Here is a 13901-nt window from a genome sequence, read left to right on the forward strand (position 1 = left end):
TCGGTCAGTTCTCTCTCGTCGGGTGTTTCAACAAAATCGCCCAGAATGTCTGTGGGGAAGGGAAAAGCTGTTGTTAGTTCGCCACGTTTTCCTCGCAACGAGAGCTCCGCCGTGGGCATCATATCTAGTGGCGTATTGGGTGAGAATCGCGATGAAAGCTCCGTGTGCCAGTCCTGCATCATCAGTGGTGGTGTTGTCGTTGGTGGCGGGGTGAGTTGTAAGAAGGAATCATTCGATGATGAGTTACTTTCGGCCTACAAGCTAGTGGCACTGCTCGTCACAATGGGTAGGTCACCGGAATGGAGCATGTGGTGGGCTGTGTGGTGGTGATGATGTTGTTGTTGCTGCGCAGCTGCCGCTGCAGCTGCTGCAACGGCCTGTTGTTGCTGCTGTTGTTGGCTCAGCTTGGATTCCTTCTTTATGCGTTGCTTGAGATGTACTTTTGCGTGGCGCTTTTTCTCGTCGGAGCGTGCAAATTTTCGTCCGCATATGTCACAAGAAAAGGGTTTTTCGCCGGTGTGTGTCCGAATGTGCGTTGTTAGGTGGTCCGAACGACTGAAGGAACGCATACAAATGCGACACTGGAATGGCTTCTGGCCTGTGTGAATTCGAATGTGGCGGGTAAGCTCATCAGAACGGGAAAAACGTCGATCACAGTTTTCAACTGGGCAGGCGTAGGGGCGCTCGTGCACAGGCGTTTTACTCGGCCTATTTGGGTACTTTCGCGGCTTAACCGGAACCAATTTTAGCGGCATGGTGCTTTGTTGATATACTTGCGAGAGAATTTCGTGGCCCTTGCTTGTTGACGGGCTGTATTCGGCCAATTGCACGACAGAGTAGCCAGACTGACTGCCTTGCTGCGTCGGTGGCTGTATATGATGTGGTGGCGTTGGATCCGAGTAGGCTTCTTGTTTTGGGATGATACCACCAACGACGGCCGCTGCCGACGCCGATGTGGAGGATGAAGGACCTGGTACAACCAGTGATTGTTGCGCGCCCCCATACTCGGCGGGCGAGTCCAGCCATTGGTATTTGGTTGGGCCGACGGACATTTGCTGGCGATACTGATGCAGTTCGTGATTGGCTTGCGCCTGTTGCATATCTGCGAGGCTGGTAAAGCTGCTGGTGCTACTGTAGCTTGGAGGCGGCTGTTTCAGTATAATCGGCGAGCAGTCCATGTTGAGGCCGATCAGCTCGACATGTTGCGCTGCTGAGCGACCATCGTCGTAACCGGCATGCATATGATGTGAAGGTGAGGGCGTCGACGATGGCTGCGTCACGGTTTGTTGGGCGGCATAATGAGCCTGAGCGGTGCTTTGCGGGCCAGGACCGAGTAAGCTAAATATGGGTGGCTGGAAGAGAGTCTTATCGGGACTTGGTAAACCCCAACTGTTGCCAAGACCAGCCGACGGCGGTGACATTTGGCCAGGTAGCACGCTCATCTGGGGCGAGCCGAGCTGTTGCTGCTGTTGTTGTTGCTGCTGCTGCTGATGGTGAGTAGCTGCAGCGGCGGCAGCGGCCGCAGAATTTAGGCCGCTCATCGCTGTATTACCTGTAGTGGTGAAAATGCCACGATATGATATTTTGCCGCTATTGCTATTTGCATGCGTCTGTTGTTGTTGTTGTTGCTGCTGTTGTAGTTGGTGGTGTTGCGCATGCTGTTGTTGTTGTTGTTGTTGTTGTTGTTGTTGTTGGTGATGGTGGTGGGCGTGTTGTTGATGAAGGCTATGAGGCGAATGCTGGTAGTGTGGATGCTGTTGGTGGTGGTGTGTATGATGACTGTTGTGTTGTAGATGTTGTTGTTGTTGATGTAAGGCATTGTGGTGAGATATTTGGTTTTGTTGCAAATGCTGTTGTTGCTGCTGATGCGGGTATTGGTGTGGTGAATTATGTCCGCTATGGTGTTGTTGATGATGCTGCGTATGTTGTTGTTGTTGTTGGTGGTGATGATGTTGTGATTGATGGTGTTGTTGTTGTGTATTGCTTTGTGTACTTGTATTTGTAGTATTATTACATAATGTTGTGCTTGTTGCTGTTGTTGTTGCTGTTGTCTGATTCTGACTTAGATGTGTAGGGTACATGGTACAACTATTATTACTTGTTTCTTCCTTGACAATTGTCAACGTTGGCGGCGTGCTGCGCTCTTCCTTCAGTGGACTGCACAGCACAGGACTGGTCGTCGGCTGGGGTTCGAGGGACAAGTCCTCGGACTCGATGGATCCTGGAAAACGAGTAGAAAAGCCAAACATTTTTATTAGACAGAATTGTTGGAAAGAGTTAAATAAAAAAAATGAAACAAATAGTTTTTATTATTGCTAATAATCTCTTATAATTTTAAAGTCGTTGAGCCTTTCATTCGTACTTATATGGAAGTACGTATATGTATATGTGTGTATGTATGTACATTATATGTAAGTATGTATGTTCATGCATATGTGCTTAGCTTCAGCTTAATGTTTTTAGAATAATTTTTCAGTGCACATCCTTTGCTTAGCCTCTTCTCCTACACCCTATCGACTCCAAAAAGGTCTCATCTTACATATACCATCCAGCTGGCCGCTATCAATTAATTTCGCTCAATTGCAAACCAAAGTATCATTCAGCTTCAACAAAAAGATGACCATTGCAGCAAAGTGATTTCCGCGAATGCCGCCCAGTAGCTGCCGTCGGAACTTCGTTCGACGAACTTGACTGCTTGAATTGACAAAAATCAAAACGCCAAAGGCAAGAGCCAAGTGGCAGCCAGCCAGTCAGCTGGACTCTCTTCGATTCGTATGAAATCCACACGGGAGGTCGGTCGGCAGCAGTAACAGCAAAATCTTGAGTTGCAACAAAAGAAGAACGTAAAAAGCGTAAAGCCATTGCAAGGCGATAAAACAGTGATACCAACACCAACAGTATGATTGGTGGCAACAATAATGTAGAAGCGGCAGCAATAGCATGAGCCCTACCGAACTGCCGCAAAAAAGCGCGAATATAACACAACTTTGGTGTGCAAAGAAGACTAATTACATTCCGAACAGCGGTCTGTTATTTGTTTGTATTTCAGTTTTTTTATTTTCACATATTTTTTGTGGCGCTGCACAGTCTGTTTCAATGTGTGCGGCGGCAGAATTTCTTGGATACGAATTGATTGAGTTGCAATACGCTTTTAATGCGATGTGACATCAATCCTGCGATTGCATTGCAGTCGAAGTGAATAAAAACATTACTACGAGCACTACTGTATAAACGTGCGAACACTTGTTCGAGCGAGTGTAAAAGAAATCGCATATGTATGTACCCTGCAGTAAATCGCGATAGTTCAGAACTAGCGCAGAACTAGCTCTTTAAGAGGCAGCACTGGTTCTCGGTCTATCCCAAAGGAATACTTAAACTGTCTCTTTTTACATGGCGATGCCCTACGAAGTGGAAATTGGCACCTCTGCAGAACTTTCGAACTAGTTCTGAACTGGTTCCATTTTCGACAGTTCTGGGTCAATAAATCTTTATGAGAAAAAATTTTAAAACTAAATTATTGCATATTTTTTTCATTTCTGAACTGTTTCCATTTTGGACAGATCTGTGAAAATAAGTTTTTTATGAAAAAAATTTTGTTTATTCGATTTTTTTTCTGTTCTTTTACAGATTGCATTTTGTTTAATTTTTTTATTATTCTATTTTATTTATATTGAATTTGATCCTTCAATTTTTAAACGGCACTCAACAGTCTAAATTTGTATTAAATCTGAAAACCACAGCTGCCTCCACCGCGATTTGAACTCGCGACCAACGAAGTTAGAGTCGGAGGGCTTCCTGCTGACCTATTTTAGTATTGTATGAGAAGTGAGAATTTGTGCATTTACTTCTCAACAGAGCGCAACTACCACACCAATAGTTTTAAGTGTCCCTCTCTACAGCCGTTTTGCACTAGAACTAGCGCTTTAACAGACTGTCTCTAAATTTTACTGCAGGGTATGTGCACACATATGTACGTATCTATTGATGAATTAAGTAGTCAACGCAGCATCTTCTTTCCCTGCGAAGTAAAGAATTCAGGGAATGGTTTTTTTTTTATTTTTTAGCCTCTTATTTCATTACTTGTTTACATTACTTTTATACTATTGTTTTTATTTATATTTGTGGTTCACATGCTGTTGTTTGGTGTCCAGTTCTGTTTTAATTTGTGTGGTTTAGGATTCCTTGTTGCTGGCTTTGGAGCTCGATATGTAAATACTTACAATCAGTCTTTAATTTGCTCGTTGGGAAGGCGATTTTTAGAAATATTTGGCGAATTCCCACCTGCCTGGTTATCAGGTTAGCTGGTTATGTGGCTTTAATTTTTACTCAGTTTATAACAACAAAATAAAATAAAGAATAATAACTTTTGACCAAATAACCTGATAAGCAGGCAGGTGTGACTACCCAAATTGTTGATTTGGATATAGGTAAATATTTGTTAGATTGCTTTAAGCTAGATTTATGGATAAAGACCGGCTCGAAGAGGTGCGGTTTGGCACGTTCCCGTGCGAAATATGGTATTTAGTACTGCGCCGGTATATGGAGCATTAAAAAATACACGTTATTGAAGTACAGTAAATGTGTGCATACCGTATATGAGCCATTANTTAAGCTAGATTTATGGATAAAGACCGGCTCGAAGAGGTGCGGTTTGGCACGTTCCCGTGCGAAATATGGTATTTAGTACTGCGCCGGTATATGGAGCATTAAAAAATACACGTTATTGAAGTACAGTAAATGTGTGCATACCGTATATGAGCCATTATTTTTTAAGTCGGACGGATTTCGTAAAAAAATTATGTCATGTCTCCGATTCGCTTCAAATATTTTTGTCGGTTCTATATATGAAATAAGCGAACACGTGTTCGAGGAATTTTTTTCTTCTTTTTTCTTCGGAGATATGTTGATTTGAAGGAGTAAATGATTTGTCAGAACCACGAAAAAATGCAAACTTTGGCGGATCATATCTCCAAAGAAAAAGCGAAAACAAGTTCCTCGAACACGTGTTAGCTTATTTCATGAATAGAACCCAAAAAAAAAAGATTTGAAGCCAATCGAAAGTGTGACACCAAATTTGGTGTCCGATATGAAAAAGAATGTCTCATATACGAAATTTTCCACGTGGCACTGTCCACACCTCTTATGTGTAGAAAGTTTTATAGCAGACTTACACCCGTATTCTTACAGAATAACAAACCTTAGTTCATCGCTGCTGTGATTTCTATCGAGCCTCAAAGTTTTCCCCTGCAACCAATATGCCGGTACAACAAACTTTTAAGTTGTTGTGTCTTTTTCTAGCTTTTAAAATCGAAGTTTTGTGGCACATTTTGAGGCGCATTAGAAATCACAACACTGATGAACTAAGTTTTATGACTCTGTTAGAATAGAGGCGTTAGTGTCTCCAACTAAAGAAATTGACAAATAATGTTTGGCTTCATAATAGGGACTTATTGGGAAAACTTTATTTTTATAAAGTAATTCGCCCTCTGATACAGGAAAGACTCAAAGTGAAAGCACCGCTGCATCCGTTAAGTGAAATACATAATGATTTGGTTTCTTTAGCCTATATACATAAATACATAAGTAGCTACGTTATTTGAGTTTATATTTCTCTGAATACCAGATCACACAGGATTACCTGATAATCAAATATCTGACCATTTGGCTAGGTGTCACTCAGATCTCGACGAGAGACTGCATGCAGGCAAAAATCATGTTATCTCCAATCTCAAAAGGTCTAAATAGATACTGGCCCTTAGTGAGTTGCCGACTGGCCTCTTTTTTTCACATTCTCGAAGTGGTGTAAGGACTGTTTGATTAAAAAAAGTTTTAAATGACTGACTATTTTAATACTTTTACTGACAATGTTATCACAAATTAGTCATACAAGCGCATTCAGAAAGCTGTGCGAGGTATGTATGCGCTGGTTTTGCGCAAAGTTATCAAAAGTCGAGTACCCTTACGAGCATGTACGTGCAATAAACAAACGACAAATTCTCAAAATACACCCAAAACCTCACAGGCTTTTGAATGAAGCGGGCTGATTCACTGCCTAGCAGTTATCTTGGGAAACTACCAGCTTGTGAGAACGCATAGTGACAATAATTTTTTCGCAGCACTTCTTTTACGATACAAAACCAAAGTCCATCGCAAATGTTCGCGCGCCAGAAGTTCAAACTTCCGATTTATTGCTAACCAAGAAGTCTCAATGCCACCCTTCGGAAATCTCTTCCTTTCGCAGATAGTACAGTCTTCGTATAATTGCAAATTACAAACAAGCATATGCAGATATTTAGTATAAATGTTTCGCGCTGCAAATAAATTATTATAAATTGCCAACATTTTATGGCTTATTTTCGGCTAATAAATGTATTCTTTAGTCGCTGAGTTCATTGTGTCCAGTCGAGTGAATGTGTATTACTTTATTGTTCTTAATGCACTTGGAAATTTGCTGGGGAATTTGCCAGCAAAAAATGACATGAAAAATGCGTTTAGCGTTGCCAAGTTTAGCGATTAAAAGCGACTTCATCATTGTCCCCAAAACAAAAAAAGAAAAAAGAAAAATATTTTTGAATCTGAGTGAAATATTTGCAATTTCTAAGACAGAAAAGCACAAGAAGTAATGGAGCAAGAAGACATGGAAATTGGCTAGTAGCTAAGTGCATAGCAAAACAAAAATTCAAAAACCAAAAATAAAATAAATAATACCAGCACAGTGATGGGCATTTAAATGAGACAAACAGTGGGGCATTTATGTGGAGTGAATTGTAGGGATACATATTTACAGTTATCCACAAAATAATATGCGTGCAATATTTTGACCTGTTTTGACAATTTTTCCTGTTTTTGTTGAATGTTTATTAGTTTTTTACAAAAGCATATCTAAAAATAAGTATACAAATTCAAATGTCAAACTTTGTGCAAAAATTTTAAATATTCAACAAACTTTCACCAAAATTTAAAATTTTTATTCAGAGTGTGTAGAAAAATTTTAAGATGCAGTTTATAGGCAACTAAATTATAGTAGAATGTTGTGCAAATTTAAAGTTGCTGCTACATACCACTGATTTGTGGAAAATTTTTTGTTGGCGGTGTCACGCATTTTCTTCCATACAAAGTATGCTCGTCAGTTTTTTTTTTATGTGGAAAACAAACAAATTTCTAAAAATTAAAACGATTTTTTAGCATTTGAAACTTGCAATTTATTATACAAAAATTTAATGGCCTATACCTAAAATTTTTCCGAAAATTCTGAATAAAAAGTTTTAAATTTTGGTGTAAAATTTGTAATTTTTTTATAGTTTTCCACAAAGTTTAAAATTTGGATTTATGTGGGTTTTGTTGGACAATGAAGTAAATCTTTATAAAAAAATTGTAAACATTAACAAATAAAAGAAAAATAGTCAAAACTGTTTCAAATATCGCACTCCTATTATTTTGTGGACAATTGTATGTACATTTGTATATACTACTATATATCTTGTGGCGATACATGTAGGTATGTATGTACATGGCTGTATTTATGTTTCCTTGAATATATGTATGTTCATATTTTAAATTTTTTGCTTTAAAACTTTCTCAAAACACAATACATACGAGTACTTATAACATTTCCAAATTGCGTGGGGGACACCAAAGTTTTCGTTGCTTTGTTTTATTGGTTTTGTTATTGTGACCATTGGTGTTGCTACTGCTGCTGATTTTCGAAATTAAATGTTGTGTAAAATTTATGATGACAGCAACTTTTTATGTGTTCATAGCTAATAAAAATTTTTTGTTTGACTTTTTTTAGGGGTGCTACACATTGTACGATTTTGTAATGAAAACTGTTTTTATTTTTACGCACAAATATACATATACTATAGATCATAAAAATTAAAATTTATAAATATTTAGTAATTAATTGATGCTGAAATGACATTTAACGGTAACTGATTTAAAAAGGATGTGCTCTGAAACTGAAAAAAACAACGGCTGGGCGAAAATAACTGTAAAACAGAATTGTTTTTATATTATCGTTCATATAATTTTTTCATTTTTTATGTTTCGTTAACTACATCTCGCGAAGGCGAAAAGGTAGTTTTAAAACAAGTATGTAGTATTTTTAAAGAATTTGAACAATTGCTTAAGTTTGCTTTATTCCAAAAGCAGAATAATCTAATTTGCATTTTAATTATGTTTAACAAAACTTGTCAACCGCAATCAAACGCCACTTCCTGCCACTTTACATAAGCTCCATTAATAGTGTTTGTTGTTTCGTGAGCATAATCTAGGAAATGCATACAAAAGTTTGTTTCAAAAAACCTTGCACTCCTAATGAAAGACCTCCCTCACCTCCTTCATCATTGGTTCTCATTTGAGTGCGGAGGGAATGTGATAAAATTTGTATTTCCTTTCTCAAATTACTGCATCAATTAAATTCAATTTGCTGCTCTTTTTACATAGTTGCTTGTCTCTGCGTTTGCGCTTATAAATACTACATTGTTTTATATCAAAATGCAAAAAAAGTGTATGTAACTAAAATTAATATGAACGAGGATTCTGGGAGAGGGGAAGACGACATAGATACATACATATATACTTCTGCTTTACTACCAAAGACATTTCTTAATTCAATTATGGAGCAAATTGAGTTTTTTTCTCGTTCAACATCATTACTCGCACGAGATCTGCTCTAAAAGTTTGTGTGCCTCAGAACGCCTGTGGAAGCATTGACACTGAACGGAAATGTTTAATAGTACATACGACACGATTAATTAAGTAATACCGTTGCAACTATGATACCACTGATAAAAACAGTAAAGAGCATTATTTAAGGGATAATGTGTAATTGCTCTTATATATTTATTTGCATATACGTATGGATGTAGGTACGTAAAAATATGCAGCTGATGGCTACATACACGCACTTACGTAAGTAGCAAGTACAAATCAAATAAAGCGGCTTCTCATAAATGCGGAAAAACGGGCCTAGTTCTCTTTATTGGGAGATATAATACTGCGGGCTGGCTTACTCTCTCCATGAATGCAAAAAGATACTGGCCTGCACCCGGAGCCAAACGTTTTCCCTCTCCTAATTGACCTTGAAATCAATCGTTTGGCCGATATTGGTGAGCATCAATGAAAAAAAAAGACTTCCTCGGAGTAGAGAGTGTGCTTTGGATTAAACCTATTTAAAACTACTCTTTCTGTATATGGTTTAGTTGGCAGCCTTATCATAGTGAGTCTCACTTCGATAGAAGGCTGGTAATCGGAGTACCAACAGGACATCGTTCGTTGGCATCTAATGCCTTTAAGTTAGGAAAAACTTATCACAATCTGTTTGGGATGCGGACAAATGGGGAGGCTAGGGAACACATACACCCACCAGAATAAGTCTCCGTACAGGTGTTTTTTAGTAATATTTGCAATGTTTTTCATAATTATTTTTTTGGTACATATTTTGTAGAATCATTCTTCTTCAAATGGCATAAAGATTAATGTTTCAAATATTTTAAGAAGTTTAGGAAAATTCGACAAAGTTTTCCACTTTTAAACAAAATTTTTTAGAATTTTTTTAAGTACTCAGTTTTGTAGTTCACTTAATTCAACGTAATTAAATCAGAAAATTAAATAAGTAATTTTTTTTTTTTGCAAACAGATGATAAAAAGTCATTTTTTTAAATTGGGACAAATGTAGGTTCTCACTTATAGTTTTGTTTTCCATTTAAAAATTTTCTTCAATTATTCGAACTTTACAAAAAAAAAGCACTTGAAAACAACGCAAACAACGTGTCAATAACGTTTTGAAAGTATAACTTTGTTTGATTGCTGTCCAGCGGTGTTTTTTATTTTACAAAAACAAAGTGAAGTTCCTGTTATCTTGGAGTATTCCCTACAGAATGGCAACAAAAAATAATGTAAACTGTGTTTACGAAATTGGACTTCCGCACAGCCAAATGAATCACTTGACCTAATATGCATTGCTAGGCTTTGTCACCTGGGAGTCGGTCTTCTACGGTTTCTGTAGGCAGACGGCAGAATGGGGGCACAGTAAGTGGCTAGCGTTATTTGCACTGTCATCCTAAGGTGTGATTTATATTTTGTCGAGCTAACACATATGTACACTTGTAATATTTAATAGTCCTGGCAGAAATCATAGAGGAGAGTATGTATCATGTATGTAATTTACTGTTTCCCAACGGCATTCTCCCTCAAAAATTTCGATTCGCAGATGTTGCCAAACGCTGGTTGTTTAGACGCGTCTGCTAACACCAGGCGCCTAAATACATGCTATGTACTGCTGCATGTGCGAAAATTTCCTTTATGCAATTTATGAAATTTTTGCACATGCACTTCTCAAATGCCATGTAATTGAACTGTCTTAAGTTTTGATTAGATGGCACTTCAAAGCATGCTCGGCCTAGTCTGATGTATGCTCCGGACACTGATTCCGGAGCATTTTGCGGACTCTGAATGGCTAACAACCGTGCAGAGGTGGTAAACGAACTTTACCATTGGCCACAGTGCCTACTCACCATTTTTCACCCAACAAATTTTTTTTTTTTATAAATTAAATACATGCAAGCATACTGGTCTCCCCTCTCTCTGAGTTATTCACCGGTTCTAAATCAGCGGAAACGTACTCATATACGACAATTTCGCGCAAAGGGGTCGATATGTGCATACATATCTAGTCAACAAATCCAATGCCTGAATTTAATAAAAAAATACTTTTCATAGCTGCAAAGTCGACAGACATTTCGGACATCAAGATCACTCGTAAGCAGACAAATCACCCAATAATGCCGGAATAAATACCCGCAAATGTTGTAAAATGTAGTTATTGATTTTTCTGAAAAAAAAAACAATTGTGCTTGTAAAAAGTCTTGCTACATTGTGATTATTGTTTTAACAATACACGAACATTTATGAAATGAAAACATGAAAAAATGTTTTTACAAGAGCTTAAGTGCTCTTAACACAACACTCGATGGTCCGAAGTGTCTTTTCAGCGTTGCGCCAAAAATGTTGTGGAAAAGGGAAACAAAAATAATATAAAAGTGAGAGGGTAAAGAAATTGAAAAACAAGAAAAAAAATAAGATAAGAATAAGACAAAAAAGTAAACACATGAAAGCAAAATTTAAGGCATGATCATTAATTAAAAAATGTTATTTTTAAATCGCTGTAGCAGAAAAATGCTGCGGTTTTCCACCAGCATATTAGCAAGTCTTATGAAGCGTGTATACTCATTTTTTTGGCAGTTGCATGCTGAATTCAATTGTCATACCCTGTTGCTATCCATGTTTTGAAATTCGAAGGTATCTACTCAGGTTGCGTATTAAGGATTTATTGGAACTAAAATTATGAAGGTATTTATAAAAATAGGAGTACATTTGAACGATTTTCTGGACAGAGGAGATTTCTATTTACTAGGCTTTTGCATCTACTTTAGAAGCTACGATGATGCAAACCATTTATTTGACTTGGCTACGTAATGTTTTGAACTTCATAAACAATTTAATCGTACTTTCGAGTGCATTATTTTACGCTTTTCGCTTTGACAGGAGTCACCGGTTAAGCCAAAACATACATCAATGTATATGTTCATACTCACTAAGTATTCAATACCAATTTAACAATGAGTACTTTTCATAACGCTACATATATATGTAGATTCTTACCTGTAATTGGTGGCGGCTCAACAATGGTTGATGGTCCGAAGAATGATGGAATATCGTTGGAGGTGGTGACGGGCGTGTTCAAATCGCCCGTCTGCGTGTCACCGCACTGCGCGTCCGACGGCAACGATTCCGAATGTTTGACGCTGTTCGCGATATCCAAGCCGCTGGTGGCGCCCACGTCGCCAAGACTAGCTGACGCGTGGCTTCCTGGACGCTGCTGTGCAGTATTCAGTAGACTTAAGTGTGTGGCGGAATTGCGTCCACTACTATTGTGGTTGTTGTTGGCAGCTGCACTGTTGCCACCTGAACTTACTGCAGCGACGGTTGGTGTAGTTAGGGCAACACTGCCGCTGGCGATTGCTGCGCTAGATTGTTGCGCACTGGATGCGTTTATACAGGCGTTGCTACTGTTGCTGCTATTGTTGGTGGAACCACTGATGCGTGCGAAATTTGTGCGTGAAATGGCAGCGCTAAGCGCTGAATTGGTTACTGCTGCAGCAGGTGTTGTGATATTATTGTTGGCTGGGCTGGTGCCGCTGGTGGTACTACACGGTATGGCGCTCTGGTGATTGCTATTCGCCGTGGACAGATTGTAGTGGAGTAATGTTTGGGCGGTGCCCAAATGGCCACCACCAAAAGTGTGCGATGGGCTGCTGAGATAAGTGGCCGCCGAAGTGGCCGCTGTCGACGGACTAGTCTGCGCGGTAGTCTTGAAGAGACACGTATCGAAGCTCAGCACATTGAAGTGTGCGGCGGCGGCGGATTCGGTAAGTAGGAATGCGTGATGCGATGGCGCCACCAGGGTTTCAAGCCCTTCCATGATCATGGCCGCTGATGGGGTTCCAGGGGCTACGCCACCTATAAGAAGATGGAAGGGAAAAAGAAAAAGTCATTAGCTTAATTGAAGAATTTATGAATTCAGATGGTATTTCTTAAGCGAGTAATGCAACATGCTTAAATATAATTTGTGGGTATATAATTGGTACCTAAATAAAGTCTGAAGAAAATATACTGGCAAAAAATTTCATGAAAATATGTATCAAAACAGAATACTTCATACTATTAATTTTTAAATTTGCTTAGCTTTGACTAAAATTACTAAGTTGAATGTAGCACAGATGAGGCTTCCAGCTGCATTTACCTGGCTGATACTTATTAAAATTGTTACTTTGTGATTTTTAGAAACTTTACTAAATCGTTTTCTACCACAACTAGGTTTCCGGTACCACGTTCAGAGCAAAATAAAATTCTCATCCACATACATATATAGTGCGTGATATAATGATAAGGTCATACACATAATGATAGGTTTCGCCTATTTTTCATTTGTTTGTTTAATGTTTATTAATTTTTTATAAAAGTTATCTAACATAAGCCCAAATTTCAACTTTGTGGAAAAATTACAAAAAAAATATCAAAATCAGCTCAATTTCTTACATTTTTATTCTGATTTTTTTTTACAATATGCGTATTGCAGTTTACTGCTCAGTTCGTTTCCTATATATAGAGTTGATTTTTTTACCGTTGATTTTTGGAAACCTTTTTTGACGGTGTTGCGCATTTTCTTCCACTAGTCGTCGATATTCGAACACTTCACTTTTTACACACTTTTTCATTTTGCTTGTTAGCAATATAGAGACAATAATGCTTCATGTTGATGATTTAAAAGTCGATTAGCATGTCAAAATATATATAATAATCTATGCCCCGCCTATCTTACTAACGTTGTTACATTGATATACATCCTGTTAAATGATATAATAATTCTAAGCTAATCTATCTAATGTTTTATATCCAATTGATATACATGCTCTTAAATAATATAGTAATTCTAAGCTAACCTATCTAATTTATAATATCCACGCTAAAGAGCACCATATGTACATATGTGAATTCGTTGTGAAATAAAATCATAGCATTTCGCATGAACGTGAATTTGAAATAACTCGAATATGTTGCTCATTTCTGGCAGATTTCTTTTTCTTAAGCAGCGAATATAGATTCTGAGTTTGAAGCAAATGGGGCCATAAATGCTCGACCCATGCGCCACCTTTCACAAAAATTAAAGCTGTGTGCACTCCTCCTTCTAAACACCTTTCCAACAAAGCACAACCATTCGAATCGGTTAAGAAACATAGGAGAAAATTGTTCCCAATTGATTCTGGCGTGCCTATTTATATTTTCTTCCATATAAACTAAAATGTGAGAATTAGTTATGCGGAAGAAAGTGTGCAACA

At 38.2% G+C, this 13901-nt stretch overlaps 1 protein-coding gene across 1 annotated transcript; it reads right to left on the minus strand.

The window, feature by feature from the left end:
- Nucleotides 1–240: 240 nt before the first annotated feature.
- On the minus strand, nt 241–12514 carry sr (zinc finger domain-containing protein striped). The gene is made up of 2 exons (XM_017614806.1): nt 11665–12514; nt 241–2221 (listed from the first exon to the last, which is right to left on the minus strand). The coding sequence occupies exons 1-2, from the start codon at nt 12488–12490 to the stop codon at nt 255–257; spliced, it is 2793 nt and encodes a 930-aa protein (XP_017470295.1). The 5' UTR covers nt 12491–12514; the 3' UTR covers nt 241–254.
- Between the last annotated feature and the right edge of the window lie 1387 nt (nt 12515–13901).

This window comes from Rhagoletis zephyria, unplaced genomic scaffold (assembly GCF_001687245.7).
Source record: "Rhagoletis zephyria isolate East Lansing unplaced genomic scaffold, Rhagoletis_zephyria_1.1 Rzeph_scaffold_00903, whole genome shotgun sequence".
Taxonomy (NCBI): domain Eukaryota; kingdom Metazoa; phylum Arthropoda; class Insecta; order Diptera; family Tephritidae; genus Rhagoletis; species Rhagoletis zephyria.